Source organism: Lepeophtheirus salmonis, chromosome 1 (genome assembly GCF_016086655.4).
Source record: "Lepeophtheirus salmonis chromosome 1, UVic_Lsal_1.4, whole genome shotgun sequence".
In the NCBI taxonomy this organism is placed as follows: Eukaryota; Metazoa; Arthropoda; class Copepoda; order Siphonostomatoida; family Caligidae; genus Lepeophtheirus; species Lepeophtheirus salmonis.
The window spans coordinates 32,843,361-32,860,553 of record NC_052131.2 but is presented as its reverse complement, the minus strand read 5'-3'; the positions used below and the strand labels follow the sequence as shown (position 1 = coordinate 32,860,553).

The 17,193-nt window shown below is 35.1% G+C and overlaps 7 protein-coding genes across 8 annotated transcripts; 5 read left to right on the top strand and 2 right to left on the bottom strand.

The window, feature by feature from the left end:
• Positions 1-6,455, bottom strand: LOC121124593 (eIF-2-alpha kinase GCN2). The gene is made up of 3 exons (XM_040719754.2): positions 5,375-6,455; positions 4,776-5,304; positions 1-4,712 (listed from the first exon to the last, which is right to left on the bottom strand). Exons 1-3 carry the CDS (start codon positions 5,698-5,700, stop codon positions 444-446), a joined length of 5,124 nt encoding a protein of 1,707 aa, XP_040575688.1. The 5' UTR covers positions 5,701-6,455; the 3' UTR covers positions 1-443.
• Positions 6,438-7,638, top strand: LOC121124632 (uncharacterized). The gene is made up of 3 exons (XM_040719808.2): positions 6,438-6,643; positions 6,731-6,848; positions 6,922-7,638. Exons 1-3 carry the CDS (start codon positions 6,582-6,584, stop codon positions 7,495-7,497), a joined length of 756 nt encoding a protein of 251 aa, XP_040575742.1. The 5' UTR covers positions 6,438-6,581; the 3' UTR covers positions 7,498-7,638.
• Positions 7,545-9,797, bottom strand: LOC121124617 (uncharacterized). Of its 2 annotated transcripts, XM_071891232.1 has the most exons (5): positions 9,740-9,769; positions 9,662-9,693; positions 9,378-9,493; positions 9,135-9,317; positions 7,545-9,069 (listed from the first exon to the last, which is right to left on the bottom strand). In XM_071891232.1, exons 3-5 carry the CDS (start codon positions 9,465-9,467, stop codon positions 7,732-7,734), a joined length of 1,611 nt encoding a protein of 536 aa, XP_071747333.1. In that variant the 5' UTR covers positions 9,468-9,493; positions 9,662-9,693; positions 9,740-9,769; the 3' UTR covers positions 7,545-7,731. The 2 variants fall into 2 exon arrangements, with proteins under 2 accessions (XP_071747333.1, XP_040575716.1); XM_040719782.2 differs by lacking the exon at positions 9,662-9,693 and having other exon boundaries at positions 9,740-9,797.
• A 482-nt stretch (positions 9,798-10,279) lies between these two features.
• On the top strand, positions 10,280-11,041 carry LOC121124582 (bublin coiled-coil protein). The gene is made up of 2 exons (XM_040719744.2): positions 10,280-10,530; positions 10,614-11,041. Exons 1-2 carry the CDS (start codon positions 10,416-10,418, stop codon positions 10,781-10,783), a joined length of 285 nt encoding a protein of 94 aa, XP_040575678.1. The 5' UTR covers positions 10,280-10,415; the 3' UTR covers positions 10,784-11,041.
• A 489-nt stretch (positions 11,042-11,530) lies between these two features.
• Positions 11,531-14,047, top strand: LOC121124535 (uncharacterized). Its single transcript, XM_040719699.2, has 2 exons — positions 11,531-11,717; positions 11,894-14,047. The coding sequence occupies exon 2, from the start codon at positions 11,901-11,903 to the stop codon at positions 12,528-12,530; it is 630 nt and encodes a 209-aa protein (XP_040575633.2). The 5' UTR covers positions 11,531-11,717; positions 11,894-11,900; the 3' UTR covers positions 12,531-14,047.
• Positions 13,324-13,791, top strand: LOC121113587 (required for excision 1-B domain-containing protein-like). The gene has a single exon (XM_040707447.1). It carries the CDS (start codon positions 13,324-13,326, stop codon positions 13,789-13,791), a length of 468 nt encoding a protein of 155 aa, XP_040563381.1.
• On the top strand, positions 14,041-17,167 carry LOC139904695 (lysosomal alpha-mannosidase-like). Its single transcript, XM_071891195.1, has 2 exons — positions 14,041-14,665; positions 14,738-17,167. Exons 1-2 carry the CDS (start codon positions 14,231-14,233, stop codon positions 17,120-17,122), a joined length of 2,820 nt encoding a protein of 939 aa, XP_071747296.1. The 5' UTR covers positions 14,041-14,230; the 3' UTR covers positions 17,123-17,167.
• Positions 17,168-17,193: the final 26 nt, after the last annotated feature.

The window sequence follows — 17,193 nt, the reverse complement described above, 5'->3', positions numbered from 1 at the left end:
TAACCATAAGTATTGTATTTTTATTTCATAAAAATAGTATGGACATATTAATTTATAAGATTATATAAGATAGTTCGTTTTTTTTGTTTTTGTTTAAAATAATAATGCTAATTATAGTAATAATTAAATAGCACATCACAGTGTTGTTTGTATGAATAGTAGGGAAGGATAAAGTAAGGAGCGACTTGGTAATCATGGATAGGTTACAATGTTATAGTAAAATTGTTAAATATTTATATTTATTAATTATAGCAGGTAGATAATAATATATACGATCGCATCTTCTGTATAAGTAGATAGGTATCAACATGTGTTTTTGTGCTTTGATTTGAGCAATAAGATTCAAGTTTCTAAAACCAAAAAAAAAAAAAAAAAAAAAAAGATGGACGAATCACACACCACATATTTCAGACATCATACTCAGTTCATACTGAGTAAAACATCTAGGAAACAAGGAATTTAAATATATGATCCTCACAAGAATATAGAATAATTATGTGAACGTGCTTAATAAACTTCAACTCATGAATTTCATCACAAAGGGTAGTCAAGTCCTTGCGATATCGGATGTGGCGATCCGTAACATCCTTGATACTGTTTTCAAACTTAAATTCATTCTCCAAGTCTAAATATGCGGCAAGAGACTTGACTACATTTCCAGGAAAGGGAAGTCCAATCACTTCAAAGAAGTTTTGAGGTCCAAATATAACCAAATTATTTTGAATTCGAGATAGAATGGAGCTCTCAAGTCTCTTTTTTTGTGAAGAAGTAAAGCGCTGTTTATCTAAAAACTTGAAATTAAAATTGATCTTGAATTTACTATGAGAGCTTCCAGAGTTGAGAGAGAGGGAGAGAGGTCCGGCACTACCCAAGCTTCCGGTTATGTTCATACTTCCGGAATTGTTGCTACTACTACAATTACTACTTATAGTGGTAGTTGTCGTAGTACACGATAGTCCGAGAGCTGCAGAGTTATTTGTACTCTCATCATACATATCATCTCCATCGTGAGTAAAACACTTGTGTAAATAGTCACAGAGATCCGTCAGGGCCATCTTTTTCTCTGTAAATCGAGAGTCTTTTTTATCCCAGGACTTGACGCGGATTTCCATTTTCTCGTCCCCAGCTATTACAACCATAACAGTAGCTCCTATTTCCAAACACAAATCCTGAGCTTCATCTAAAGAGTAATCAGCGTCACACAAATATAGACTCAGGCCCATATTCCAAATTCTTTTAGCGATCTCACATTTCTCTCTGGGATAAGAATATCTTATAGAACATAACATAACATCCGCACAAGATCGTAAATCTGGCTCGCTCATGGAAGATACAATCTTGTCCATAGATATAGAAATTCCAACTGCAGAATAGGCATAATTCTCCAATGTTGTTGATGGATCATGGCATAAACTCATATCGGAGTAAAATCCATTGAGAATGCTATCATATCTACCACCGGCTGCTATCACATCACATTGCTTTGTCTTGTGGTAATTTGGTTTCTTCCTCACAAAATGGCAATACATACCTGAAAAATGTCCAGTATTGTAAACTAGGGATGGTGCAATAACGAGATCAACCTCTACCCCAAATGTCCGGCAATAGGAAATAATGACTTGTAACTCATGTATAGCTTTTTTAACATTATGACCAGCCTCATTTTGACGTTTTGTAATATGACGAAAATGACTAGAAATTTCCTGAACAGAGCCTTCTCTCTCTAAAAACTTTGTGAGAGAAGAAATGACTTGATCAGAGAGCCCTATATTCAGCATTCTCTTATAGCGCTCCAGTTTTGTTAAACGACGCTCTCTTAATAGCTCATATATCACAGTGTATTCATCCTCCAGGACCCCACAATGGCTTAGGAGCCCCTTGAGAAGTAAAACATGATTGAAACGAACGAAATAGTTTCGTTCTTTATTTCCCAGCTCGCGTATGAGTTCATCCACAACGAGAATAACCTCAGCATCTGCAACTAGATTTCCAGCCTCTGGGGACACAATATCAAAGGCACATTCAATCAACTCTTTCGGAATAATACCAAAAACAGCTTCCTCTCTATAAACTGGAGAAATACAGTACCTTTTGAGGCAATGAATATTAGATTTGGCTAAATAGCGAGCAAAATGTATACGGAGGTCATGAGGAAGCGTGACAACTCCTCCATTTCGAGTCATGACCTCAACTATGTTGTCTCGATGTTGATCATAGATTCCTCGTTTTCCCTTTGGCATAAATATGGGTACGTTTACACATATTGCACCATGACGTCGAAAAACGTTTGTAGCTATTTTTCTAACACTCTCTTGACATAAAAGAGCCCGTTTCCTTTTGTGTGAAGATACTTTTGGAATCTCTAGATCATATTTGAGATCATCAGCTAATCTCATTTTTTGAGCAAGGACGGCGTCAATTAAATAATGATAAGTTTTACTTTGCTTATTACTGAGTGTATGTCTTACAAGTTCACGAACTTCAGCCTCTTCAACCTGGGGAGGGGGTAAATAATCTGACTGTAAAAGCTCAAAAGACGATGGTCTCTGCATAGGATCGTGATTAAGGAGCCAGCGAATAAGAAATCCTTGTTGTTCCATTACATGTTCGTCAAAGTCTGAAGGGAAGATTATTTCTTCTGAACGGAGATCTGTTAAAATTTTTATTCTTTCCATTCCAGTTTTAAGTGGATGATAGCACATTTCAAAGAATATTATACCTAAACTATAGATATCTACTTTTTGATTATAAACAGTTGAACGCATCTTTTGGACTTCTGGAGCAATGTACATAGCAGTTCCGATTTGTCCAGTCAGGTCACATGGTTGAATTACTCCATTTTTATTACAAGTAAATTCCATTGATACTTCTAAGGAAGAAGATGATTCGTTAAAATCGTTTTTTTCGGATCCCTTAGATCCACCCATAATAATGCTTGAAGTAGCTAGGCCGAAATCCCCGATTTTAACGTGATCAGTGGAATCAATGAATACATTAACTGGTTTCAAGTCTCTATGAATCATTCCTTGACTATGAATATGAAGGAGTCCTTCAATAATCTCTCTAAACATGCGCCATACTCTCTTAGTGTCCTTAAATAAATCTTTGTCGATTGCATTTCTAAGTGTTTGCTTATCACAAAGTTCCATCTGTATGTATAAAAACTGAGACATGACTATAGATTTATCAATGAGGGTAGGATTTAACTTTTTTTCCGATTTTACCACTACATTATTCCCCTCCCTAGATGGCTCAAAGGAAACATCCTCAAATACAATGTCCTCATCATCGTCATCTTCTTCTCCCCAAGAATGAGGAAGGAAGGAAGTACCAAATACCTCATCATCAGATAGTTCATCTGCGTCACCCGAAAGCTCAGGATGAGTAGAGCTAACTTCTTCTTCATCATCATCATAAACAGGAAATTGATGCGAAGAATAAGAGAGACTGAAGTCCTGGTTAATGTCTTGTGGAGTTTTAAAGGGAGAAGATGCATCTTTTCTTTTCCTCCTGCTTAAAGATAGAAACGAAGATGAAGAGTCCGTCACTTCTACTCCATTGTTGCTTTGACTATCGTCACCCTCACTATCCGAGTCTGCCTCAAGTGTTGCAACCTCCATCCATGAGTTATAGTAACGGACAACATTCTCATGATTAAGTCGGCTAAGGAGTTTAACTTCTCGCATGATTTTTTTAGTCACGGATTTATCACGTGGATTTAATTTAATTTTTTTAATGGCATAAGTCTGTCCATCTAATCTATTCTTGACTTTAATAACTTCTCCGAATCCTCCTTTCCCAATATGACTTATAAGTTCGAACTCATCATTTAAACGGGACACTCCACGAGTAAGAGGAGGATTATAGAGTCTTAATGTTTCATCTTCATCATTCTCATCTCCACTCTCTTTAGTAATGTTCAACTCTTGGACTTTAAGTACTTCACCTGAAAATAACTCTTCATCAAAAGGTAAAGTTTCCATTATCCTTTCTTTTAAAAATGTATGCTCTAATAACTGAGCCGCTGTCCAACGATTTCTTTCGTCTTTCATGAAACATTTTCGGAGGAAATCTACAAATTCTGAGCCTAGGCTTTTAGGAATGGATGGAACTGCATCCTGGACAATAAATCCATTACTTAAAGAGAGAGCTAAGATTCCGAAACGATAAATATCCACTTTTTTACCCCCACGTCCAATTGCACAAGGAAATTTCGCAGCATCAGTAATTGAGGGTCCTCCTACTTCCATAATATCAGAAATTAAATCTCGAATCCTCTTATTCCAACTCCAATTACATACTTTAATGCATCCCCCATTCGTAACAAAAACAGAAGTATCTCTCAAATCTCGATGAACCACATTTTTTTCATGCATATAATCTAGGGCTTCAAGAATTCCTGTTGCAAAGTAACGAAGTATATTCAGATCCATAGGAATGTTTTCTGTGAGATAATAAGACAAGTTTGATCCAGGAATAAATTCTTCAAAAACTCTGATAACAATAGACTTCCCATTATTATAATGAGACATTCCGATGTATTGTCCAATACGAGGATGATCCTTTTGGATCTTTAGTATAGAAGACATTTCCTGCTCTATTGAAGATATTTGACGAATGAGAGTTTGCTCATCATAGAACTCTGATGGGTCTATAAAGCACATTTTCTTATTATCAGGATGAGTTTTGAAGTTCCAGACGGAGATAGCAACCTGGGGAGAGGAGGGAAAAAGTAAAAAGATTTTAATTATACAACATTTATCATGATTACGAACCATCTTCCCAGTATTTTGAACAATTCCATAGTACACACTCCCCCCATTACTACAGATCCCTCCAATTCGAGCACCTTTATTCACAATGATTTTTTCACCTTTACTGATGTAAAAGACCTGTTCCACAGGAGTATTATCCGTACTTCCTCCAAAGTCTGAGCTTTCCGACCATAGACCACCACCACCGCCACCCACAGATGATCTCATTGAAGATCTCCGTCTATTGGAGAGCGCATTATTGGATATAAATATGGAAGACTCTCTCTTCCTTCTTGACTCCTCTTTCTTGAGTAACTTTCCTTCTTTAATCTTCTCTGCCGCTCGAGCAATTTCCTGCTGGATTAGCTCCCTCTGTTTCTCTACATTAGCCTTTTCCTGCCTTTGCTTGAGCTCCTCCTGGACCTTGAGCTTTTCATGTCGAGCTTCCATCTCTTCATAGCAGGATTTAAAACGAGGACGTTGATCAATTTTGGTGAGCCAACTCGAAATCTTGAGCGCTATATCCATGATCATTACCTCACCCAAATTACTAGAGAAGTACAAAATATTTTGTTGATATATCAAGGCCATAAATAAATCAAAATATAAAACTAAATTACTTGAGACAATGATCATAGATAATTCTCTTCAGTTCTTTTAAATCCTCATCCGGAATGGAGTTTTCATTCTCGGGTTTGATAAGACATGGAGGGGAATTGGGATAATTTTCAGAGAAACGAACATGCAGATCCATAGATACTTGTTCTGTATCATCTCCCCGCCGGGAGTCATGATTCGGCCTCAGGGTTAAAACAAACTCAGGGGCTCTTTGGATTTTCCAAACGTCATTCTCACGTAAATCCTTTAGGTCTTTGTCATAAATACTCTTAAGAACGTCCAATTCAGCCTCTTGTCGTTGCTCAGGAGTCTCATCCTCTGCATCCATGGATTTGTTTGTTTCCTAGTCCTTAATATTTTGTATCTGCGTCTGCTTTTAAGTAGGAAAATAGGATTGGATATTTGTACATTTTGATACATAGGCTTTGTACATTAATGCGTGGTTTTTTCTCAATAGGTCATGTGATCACGGAGTTGTATGTGAATTTTCAATTCTTTGCGTAGTAAACTATTAATTATTTGTGTGTTAATGTAGTCTGTATACGTACGTACGTCCGAGATTACAGATAGAAAACTGTTTATGCACTGAGCAGAAGTTCATGCACATTCTGCATTCATTAAAAACAGTTACAGAGAACAAAATTCATTAAGTTATTTTTATATCAAATAATTTGCAATTAATCATTTATGTATATTTAAATGTTCTTAATTTCCCTGTTAATCAATGAGTAAATTAAATAATATAACGTACTTCAATTCATTACTTAAACGAAAAATGAAAACGATTATGTTCTTCATTCATCACTGTTAACAATGAAGTATATTTTTATTCAATATAAGTACATCAACGTACTCTTTCGTTTAATCATTTTTATTCATTTTGGTGATTTCATAGATCTTAAATCCATAATTTATGTTTAGACTACAACTCCAAAGATATATTAAGGTTACTAGGCTATTTGTGAATATAATTATGGGGGTACTTAAGTATATAAATTAAGATACAAAAAGATAGTTTTCATATCGCAACCTTTCACAAGGAAAAATAACTACCTAGCTGCTGCTGGCTAGAATTATGTAAGCGTTCATGATCTTGTAATAGTTAAGACTTAATTCAATATGAAAGATTTTATATTTATTACTTAATTCAAGAAGAGAAGCTACAGAGTCGTTGATTTGGGAATAAATACAAATTGAAATTCACACTTAATGTCAGCTCTGGGTAAATGTTTCTTAAAGGTGGGATGCCTGACTCAGTGGACATGCATTAGGTAAATAAAATTACTAACTACTTCCCAACTCGTCTAAAATTGACAGTTCCTCTTTCTTACCCTTGAACTATTCCTCATTATTATTAGGTGCATAACAACAACCAGGGTCTCATTTTCATTGGAGACTCATTATGAAGTACTGAATGTGGAACGAAATGCTAATTCCAAGCAAATAAGAGAAGCTTACATCAAGAAATGTAAAGAGGTGTCCTTGAAACCGTGAAGGATATGAAGTTTTTTCTAGCTCTACTTATATATTCTCCTTTTTCCCCATTTAGTACCATCCAGATAAGAATATTGGTCGTGGAGATGCAGAATTTAAGCGCATTACAGAGGCATATGAAGTTCTGTGTGACAATCAACGCAAGCAGGACTATGATAATTCCTTCTCTTCTGATTCTGCATGGAGCTCTCCTGACGAAAAGTATGATTCTAATCCGAATCTACACTACCAAGAGCTTCGAAATGCTCGTGAAAGATCCCGTGCCTACGGATATCCAGAAACAGATGACGAGTACTTCAGGAAGTACTCTCCCATGACTATTGCAATGGCTTGCGTTGCTTTCGCTGTTGGAAGCTTTTTTGTGCATTTTTACATCGCATATCTTGGGTACGAGAAACATACAAGGCATCTTGACAAGGTTAAGGATCGGTTAATACAGCAAAATAAGGCTCCATCGTGGATGAACTATGCAGCCTCAAGTCATCCTGTAGAAGAGCAGGAGTATACTGAAGAGGCAATTGAGCAAAGGAAGCAGTTGGATATTCTTGAGCAATATGAGAGACCTGACTATAAGGAAGGACGGGAAATTGATCCATTTAGAAAGTATAGGAGTATTAAGAGCAATTCTTAAAGTGTGTTGCTCCTTAATTTGCAGTTTGATCATTTATATGCCAATTGTTCACATTAAGCTAAAATCGAATTATATTTAAACTTTGAGTAAACGATCGTTCATATAATAAAGAAAATATTAATATAGTGAAAAGTAAATAAACTTAGTTCTTAGAAGTACTTTTTTATACAGAAAACACACCACTGAGGAAATGACAATTAATCAACAATTTATAATAGGCTGAAAAGTGTTTCACTATTGTTCCTGAGATATAATTTTAGATAATAGTGTTGGACTTTGTAGCAATTTGCAATAAAACTCCACCCGCTCTCTCAAGTCAGGTTCAACCATGGAAATCTTTTCCAAGACAATTCCCATAGTAATTTGTGTCGCTAAGGGATGAAAAACAAAAACTTTAAGAGTGGCTGACAGAAAAAGCGAGAGTAATTCGTATTTTTGAAGTTCAGCCTCTCGCTGACTCCAGAGCATGTCTAAAATGTATGGAGAGTCCTCCAATATATGAGAATACTCATTTATAATCCAAATAAGATTGATCAACTCATTGGAAGTAAGGGATTTGAAATGTCTAGAATTGAGACAAATCAGGCTCAAAATTGGTGCAACTGACTTGTTATGCAAACAAATGTACCTTATTAGTTCCAGAACTGGTTTAAGCAATGCCAATTTCCTTTCAGAATTCCTACTTAAATTTTTCTCTATTTTATCTATCAGGTCCTGTCGAGGAGCGTCACAGAGAGCGAGGATTAGCTCTTTCTCCACCTTGGGCTCACTAGAAGTCAAGCAAAACTTGAGTAAGTATGCATCAATTTCTTTCTTCAAATCATTGGACGCAAATTTTCGTATTTGCGTACTTAACAGTCTTGCTTTATAACACAAAATGTCAGTGGAGTCTTTATTCTTAAAACGAAGCTCTTTAGAAATACTTAGAGCCTCGTTTTCACCAAGTTGATTGAGAAGGGATATAAACTCCATGATTTGAATGGCTAATGATGATTTTCTCAGAAATTTACACAGTTGAGAGCAAATCCGTTGATTAAAGTCTATACATAATTTATTTGCTCCCTTTGGTATAACTTTGTGAAAGAGTTTAGCACAACATAAAAAAATGGCTCCGTTTTTAGAGTCCAAAAATGGATCCAATGCATTCATGAGAACCATTGACTCTTCTTCCTTTTTTAAAGTATAATATTTCTGTAGATAATCAATCACAAAACATAACTCCAACTCTGGTAGGTCATTCAAACGACTCAATATATATTGGGCCATACTCCTGGGAATCACAATCCCCCCTTCATCCTCTAAAATAATATTAAGAGTTTGAAGAGAAAAGGTAAGAACCCCTGGATCTGGATCTTTAATAATTGAATAGAGAGTGTCAATAAGTCCAGATTCTCTAAGTATATCAGGACTTTTCAGATAGAATTTCCCAGTTCCTGTGACGGCAGCCTTGCGGACCAATGGATTAGAGTCTCTGAGACATCTTTGAATCGCATGGATATTTGTCTCTGCGTTGAGAGAGGGGAGTGAACAGAGAGTACTGATGGCAACACTTCTTATCCTGGGATTGGGATCCTTTAAATAAGGTGAAATTACTTTTAAAGTGTATCCACCATTTATTACTCATAAAAATATCTTACTTGTGTGTCTTGCATTAGAATATTCTGGGCTAAAACACCGACGTCCCCTTGATGGGAAGATAATTTGAGTAAAAAAGAACAAACATGTTCCTTGACTTCAGCATTATGGCTCCCCAGGAGACGAATCATGGGAGAAATAAGTGGTTCAGTCTCAATATTTCCTGCTTCAATCAAGGATGGAATCTACTCGGAATAAACAATTCAACTATCACAAAGAATCCTACAATATTAAATAGTATTTACTGGTTCGATTAATTCAACCAATTTTCGGGAATCATTTTGGACGGAGGGATCCCAGAGATTTTGAATGATGATTTCCGTGGGTGAAGACATCTTCAGTGTTGTTATTGTGTCGATATCTGAAAATCTAGGATTATAAAACTTTTTTTTTGTGATTCAATAGCAGCTTGACGTCACATTGTCAACATTGAATTAAGCAAATGTTATCTCTTTTTTATAGTTTTAATATTAATTAATCTAATCAATTCACATTTGTTCAAAATCGCCGCAAAATCCTTAATGCTCACCAATTTTGGAAAACTTTCTTATTCTATAATTACTTAATAAATTACTATAAATATGAAGTTATATATATAAACACATACCATATTATTTGATATTTGTATCGAATATCCAACACTGGTCGACACACTATACAATAATACTTAGATATTATTATTATTGGAAGACCTGGTCTTTAAAGTATAGAGTTTGAGCAACCTCTCCTCAACATTTATCACATATTTTATGATCGAATGACGAAATGCTAGTAAGGGTAAAAATTTAACATGGCAAATATATTATATGAAGTATGTACATGACATAATCATTTGATAAATTGCTTCTTCATGAGATATATATATATATACCCTATTTGGTCAAATTTTAGAAATGGAGTTACTGTGTTCAGGTTCAGCTTATATGTAGTATGTCAAAAATACATTTTAAAGAGCAAAAAAAAATATTTTTCTGCTCCTGAACTATTTTGAAATAGATATTATTATTTATGACATAAAAGTTAAATGTAGAAAATGAAAAGTTTTGAGGAGAAAAAGGGAATGCAAGTCCATAGAAGATGCTTCCACTCTCCTCCTCAGCCCGCTGCATGACGTCACATAATCACTAAAACTGAAATGATGTTAACTTAACAAAGTTATTTAGTTCGTAAAAAAAGAAAAAAGAAGACTAATAAGTAATAACTAATAAATAACTAACTTAATAAGTGGGAATTATAATAAAAGTGGTTCAAAGGTGAGAGGAGTAAAAGACGACGGGTAAAGCATGCCTAATTGGGATGAAGGACCATCAGAGCATCCACCCTCTCTTGTTTCGAATGAAGAAGAGTTTAGTGAGGAAGAAGAAGATTCAGAGATAGACGAAGAAATTGATGAGGAGGGTAAGCTGGAAGCGTCTTTCTTTCTTTCGTTCCATCCCTGGCTCTTAATTACTCATTTGATCTTCTTCTTTTTTGTCTTTCAGATCTAAGGGCCCTCAACGAACAATTAGACCAATTGAACACCGCTCTTGACAAATTAGAACGATTTAATGACTCCATTCACGGTCAACTAAAGGATTTACTGCAGGAAAATCGGGAAACCCTTCGATTACTACAAGAGGAGGCAGCATCCAAAACCATGGAGCTTAATTAACTAAAACTTTTCTTTCTTTTTTTGGGTCAAGATCCGGGGCATTCCTACGATTATTATAACTTTTTACTTTAAAGTGTTGTTTCACCTTTTGTTACTTACTATTATAATTATATTTCTCTCCTATAAGTATAGTTATAGATAGAATCAATATGAAATTTGATTATATTCCTTCACACTTTGTATTTTTTTTTATTTCCTGTCCAATTACAAAATATTTTTACAATATTATTTATTTATTATACATATTATTCGCTGTTATTTTGTATACTCTTTTTATTTCTTCCTATAATTATTGGTTTATCCGCCATTGTTACAAAATAAATAGATATATTTATTCATGGATAGAAGAGCCTGTGTCGTGAGAAATTACATTGACAAAAGGGTTTCTTCCTTTAATGCATTATTGGTTCTGCCGCCATTATATCAAAATAAGACTATATATATATTTATTTATTCATGGAGTGTTGAGAATTTACATTGACAAAAGGGGCCCTAAACATCAATTTACAATCCCTAAGGAATTAAGTATTAACAACGAGATGCGAATCACTCCCCCTGAAGAACATAAATGAAGAGGCAAAAAAAAAGTATATATATAATTTTATTTTTGAAAGAGCTCACTAGATGACTCTGTTTGTAAAAAGTGACCAACTGTTAGTTCGGCTATGGCCAGTGTATTTCCTGGTAAAAGAACTCAAGTAGTACTTATATGCTTTTGGCCATAAAAGCTGGTAAGCTTTTTTCTGGAAAAAAAATTGCGTCAAAGTTCATTTCGTAAAAGAATTGTGAAGAGAAAGAAAGAAATAAAAAGGACTAAATCACCTAAAGGTTACTCAAACACAAGATATTTGGACCCAGGAGATTTTTTTGTTCCACAATAATAAGAGATTAAAAAACTGTGAATGGGATTCAAAAATTTCTTTCGAGGCTGAAGGTATTTCTTTCATTATTTATTTCTACCCTTTTGAGATAAATTTAAATATTAGTAATGTTAAATGTAATCCGTAGATTTATTTCTTATTGTTCGTTTTTATAATAAAATTTAATTGATAAATTGACATGATAGTCGATACTAATGTGGTTTTTGTTATCCCTCCGGACTTTGCTTAGCTTGTAGATGCAGAAGATGAAGAAGACTGAGCATGGAAGCAACAAGAATGAGGGCGGGGATGATGAGCTCCTCATTCGCCCTTTCAAGAAGCTCAAAGTATCCCGCGTTGGTAAACAGGACGAGAAAAGCCTCTCCTGTTGGTCGTCCTCTCCAAAAAATCATCTCTCCACCTCCTCCCCGGCATCACCTAGTAGTATTATATTAGCTTCATCAGCCCCTACAGTGCGTGGATCCCTCCGTTTCAAGCCCTCTCGCCTCTCGTCCGTCCATTCAATCAACAATCATCATTCAATCAAGGAGGTCTCTACCTCCTCTTCGACCACTACTCAAGCAAAGGAGAATCTGTCTTCCTCTTGGAGAAGCACCGATGAAGGGAAGGACTTTTCCTCAGTCATTATTCGGAGATTTGATACGATTTCCCTCTCAGGGAAGCGAAAGAAGAAAATTCGAGAAATGGGAGAGGATGTTCAAGAAGAATTTGTGGTTGAGAATGGGGGAAATAAAGCCGTCAATTGTGCCACTCAGGCCAGACAGAGCTATAACGACGTATCTGTGGATGATTTAGCTGGTTATTTGGAAAACTCTATGGTTTTTCCCAAGAAAATGTCCTATATGGCGGAAATGATGTACACGTGATGTGATGGAAGGAGTTTCTTTTTGTTTGTTTTGCTCTATGTTGTGTATCTCTTTTTTTTTCCAACAGCTTGACATTTCCTTCATATAATATCCCATCATTGATGATGAGTGATGATATATATATTCACCAAATCGGACTCCCCAGATAGAGAGAAACAAACGGATACACATTTTCTAACTAACAGACAAAACTGTTTCTATCACTGTCGTCTCTTGAATGATTCTATCAAATCTATTGTCGCTTCATTTATAATATTCCTCCTGAAAAGAATTCTCTATTCAATAATAATGAACCCAAACCACACATTTCTTTCTTTACACTAGATTTCTTCAATGAAAACTGAGAAAAAGGACATACACTTGGAAACGTCTATTAAAAATTGGAAATTTAATCAAATTTGCATATACAAAGTCACATATCCAAACCAGGATTTATATTCTATAGTCGTTTTTTCTTTCTTTCTTGAACTTTTAATTTTTATTGTTTCTAAATTTAGTCAAAAAACAAACAAAAGAAAAACCTTTAAAAAAATCTTAATTTATATGATGATGAATTATAATTAATCTTTGTTATGAATGTCAATTATATATTTAGCAGATACGCTACTACGTACTCTTAATCCTAAAATACATATTTTATTGTGATTCGAATAATATAAAGTATGAATAAAGAACAGAAAAGTAATGGACTGTAATGCTAAATAAAGTGCTAATAACTTGAACGAAAAAAGAAAAAAAATACCACTTGATCCGGTCAATAATAATTTTAGTTCGTTTTTAGACTCAAGTTGGGATGTCACTGAATGAGAAGATACGAGAATTCAAGTCACTTCAAGAAGACAGAGTGAGAGAACACAAGAAGCTGGACCTTGCCTTCAAAACCTATCTATCTAGTGGTCCAGAGTATGACTTCAAGACTTTTCAAGTGGCCGTTGGAGAGGCGACCAAAAGCTTCAAGGACACATCAAATGAAATCTTGAAACTCAAATCTCTCCTCATATCCGAAAAAGAGTATGAAAATACGTTTAAGCAGAGCATTGAGGAAATCCAAATACTGGAAGGGGAAAAGTTGAAGGAAACAGTGGAGTATCAACTCCTGGCTCAAGAGGCGAATGATGATCCAGATGATGATGTTGCGGATGCCAGTGCAAGAGAAAAATCCAAATTATTAAGTCAAATAAATGAACATATTGCTGATGCCATGGAGGAGATAAGGTATTTGTTGACGGATCTGGAGGAATTAGATGAAGGGAAAGATTGAGAGCATATTAAACTGTTATCTCAAGTCCTCAATACATTATAATATTCCTTATTTATTTTAATATTGTATTTCTAATGATTATATAGTTAATGTTAAATCTATATACTACATAGAGATAAATATGTATGATTTTGTTGTTTACAACTTGTGCTGTACTGAATAAGTTATTCCAGTTTACAATAACATGATGTTTGGGATATTGTATCTAAAAAAGAAAAGAGAAAATTATATTGAGCTTCCTCTCCTGTAATAATTCGTTCACGTTTAACCAGCAAGCATTACACTGTCTTGATAATAGTATTCAAGTGACTGTGAGTGATTCCTTGTATTCTTTTTATCAATAGTATCTTGTCTTATTCTAGTAATTAGTGGTTTTACATATTTTATATTGTTTATTAGAAGCCTAGATTTTTGAATGCAAGGACATTAATTTGTATTCATGGAAATGTCTAGCATTTCAAAAACATTATTATTTCTCCTTTTGCTCTCATGCAACTTAAATGTGTCAATTGCAAGTCCCTCATGCCATCCAACCAAAGAGAATGCCATCAATGTCCACTTTATGCCACATACTCATGACGATGTGGGCTGGTTGAAAACGGTGGATGAGTATTACTATGGAGGCAAAAAGGAGATAGATCCAAGCGGTGTTCAATATATACTTGACTCTGTTATCAAAGCATTGGAGGCTGATGAGAAAAGACGATTCATTTACGTTGAAATGGCTTTTTTTTGGAGGTGGTGGATAGAACAGAGTGAGGGAATGAGGAAAAGAGTCAAGAATCTTGTAGATGAAGGAAGATTAGAGTTTATCAACGGAGGATGGTCAATGAATGATGAAGCCGCTGCGCATTACAATGCTATTATTGATCAGGTAGAACACTTGAATAGTAACTAATAACTATGTATATAAAAATAATAATAATTGTATTATTTGATCAAATAGATGTCACTGGGATTGAGATTTCTGAATGATACATTTGGAGAGTCAAGTGTACCTGAAATTGCTTGGCAAATAGACCCGTTTGGTCACGCCAAAGAACAAGCTAATATATTTTTCAACATGGGGTTTAAGGGATTATTCTTCGGACGAGCAGATCATGCAGATATTGCCCAAAGACGACAGGACAAGAGTCTGGAAATGCTGTGGGAGAGTCGCCCTGGCTCCTCTCGTCTCTTCACTGGTATTCTACCAAATTTATATCAGCCTCCCAATGGATTTTGCTTTGATGTATTTTGTGGAGATGATGCCATGGTAGATAATCTCGAATCTCCAGAGTACAATATTCCCCAAAAAATGAAAGCATTTTTAAAAGTAGTGTTGGATGAATCCAAGGTATATGCCACTAATCAAATACCAATGACCATGGGAGGTGACTTTCAATATACGGATGCTTCTATGTGGTTCAAAAATATGGATAAAGTAATGAAATATTTCAAACATGAGAAAATTAACATACTCTACTCAACTCCATCATGTTATGCAAAAGCAGTGAAAGCGAGCATGAAAGGCTCATTTCCCATCAAAACAGATGATTTCTTCCCCTATTCAAATGATCCTCATTCTTATTGGACGGGTTACTTCACTTCAAGACCTTCTCTAAAAGGAATGATCCGCGTATCAAACAACATTTTACAGGCATGCAAACAAATGGATGTCATTGCCCACCTTCATTCAGAAAATGTCATGGTCATGAAACGGGCACTAGGAGTAACACAACATCACGATGCAGTAACTGGAACAGGGAAACAAGCTGTTACCAATGATTATGCTTCTAGACTCTCTATAGCATCTGAAAAATGTTATGATGTAATGAACTCCGCCTACTTAAAGCTCTCAAATTCAAACCAAGTGTTTTGCCCCCTTTTAAATATTTCAGAGTGCCAATTTTCATCAAGTCAATCAAAGGATTTCTATGTCAATGTCTACAATCCCACTTCACATCCCCAGAATTACAATCCCCATTTTCCTGGAAATGGCAACTATGAATACTTTATAGATGGATCAGCTATTTCGACTTTTCCTATTTCGAAGTCCGTCATGAATATACCTGGCCGTAGTTCATTTGTACATAATGAGATTAATGTCTATTTTGAAGCAAAGGAAGTACTTCCAATGTCCTTTAAGACATTTAAAGTCAATGTAAGTCCGAAAAAAGAATCAAAAGTCAAAGAGAATGAATCCTTAAGTCGAGTCATTGGAGACTCTAATTTCAAAACTAATATCATCCTGGACAGTCATGGAAATATCAAGGGATTAAAATCACCTGAAGGAATATTCCGTTTTAACGTTAAATTTGCCTATTACATCGGCCATTCTGGAAATAACAGTTTTCCAAAAGAAAGAGCTTCTGGAGCGTATATATTTAGACCTCTATCTCAAGTTCCAATACCGTTTCCAAATCCTATAGAAAAACCCATAATTAGGAGATCTAAAAATGTAATCGAATTAGAACTCAAATATAGTAATTGGACAAGTTTAGTTACAAGAATCTTCAGAAATGAGGAATATTTTGAATTTGAGTGGTTAGTTGGACCTATTCCAACAGATAATAATGAAGTTGGCAAGGAAATTGTTCTCCAGTATACTAGCAAGGATATTCGATCTCAAAATACATTTTATACGGATTCCAATGGTCGACAATATATTAAACGGAAAAAGGACTTCCGGTCAACATGGAAGTTAGATCTAAGTACAGAGCCAGTGAGTCGAAATTACTATCCTATAACAAGTGCTATAACGGTTGAGGATTCACATATTCGAATGGCTCTACTTACTGATCGTAGCCAAGGGGGTACTAGTCTTAAAGATGGAGGAATTGAGACCATGATTCATAGGAGATTGCTATTCGATGATGCTTTTGGCGTCAATGAAGCGCTCAATGAAACGGCTTTTGGTAAGGGTCTTGTTGTCCGTGGTAAGCATTGGTTACTGTTTGAAAAACCTGAGTCAAAAGCCCCTTCTAGATTTTTATCGATCAAGAAATACGATGACTGTATCGTTTCCTTCTCCGATTCATCTAAAGCTTTATTTGTTCCTCTTCCTCCACTCAATCATGATGAACTCCCTCAAAATGTTCATATTCTGACACTTGAAAGAGTTTCAAATGGGATTCTTATTCGATTTGAGCATTTTTTCGATGATCTTGATGACAAAGTTTTCTCTAAACCAGTCGAATTTAATTTAAGAAAGATTTTCAGTCCTTCTGTTTTGCCTTTTAAATCAATTCAAGAGGTATCTTTGGGTGGAAATTTTTACTTGAGTAAGACACTTTCGGATACAACTGTTCGTCTAAAGCCAATGGAGATTCGTTCTTATATATTAAATTGAAATGTTATTACTTTGGAAATAAAATATAAGCGATTATTTACGACATTTTCTAATATGTATTAATTTGAAAT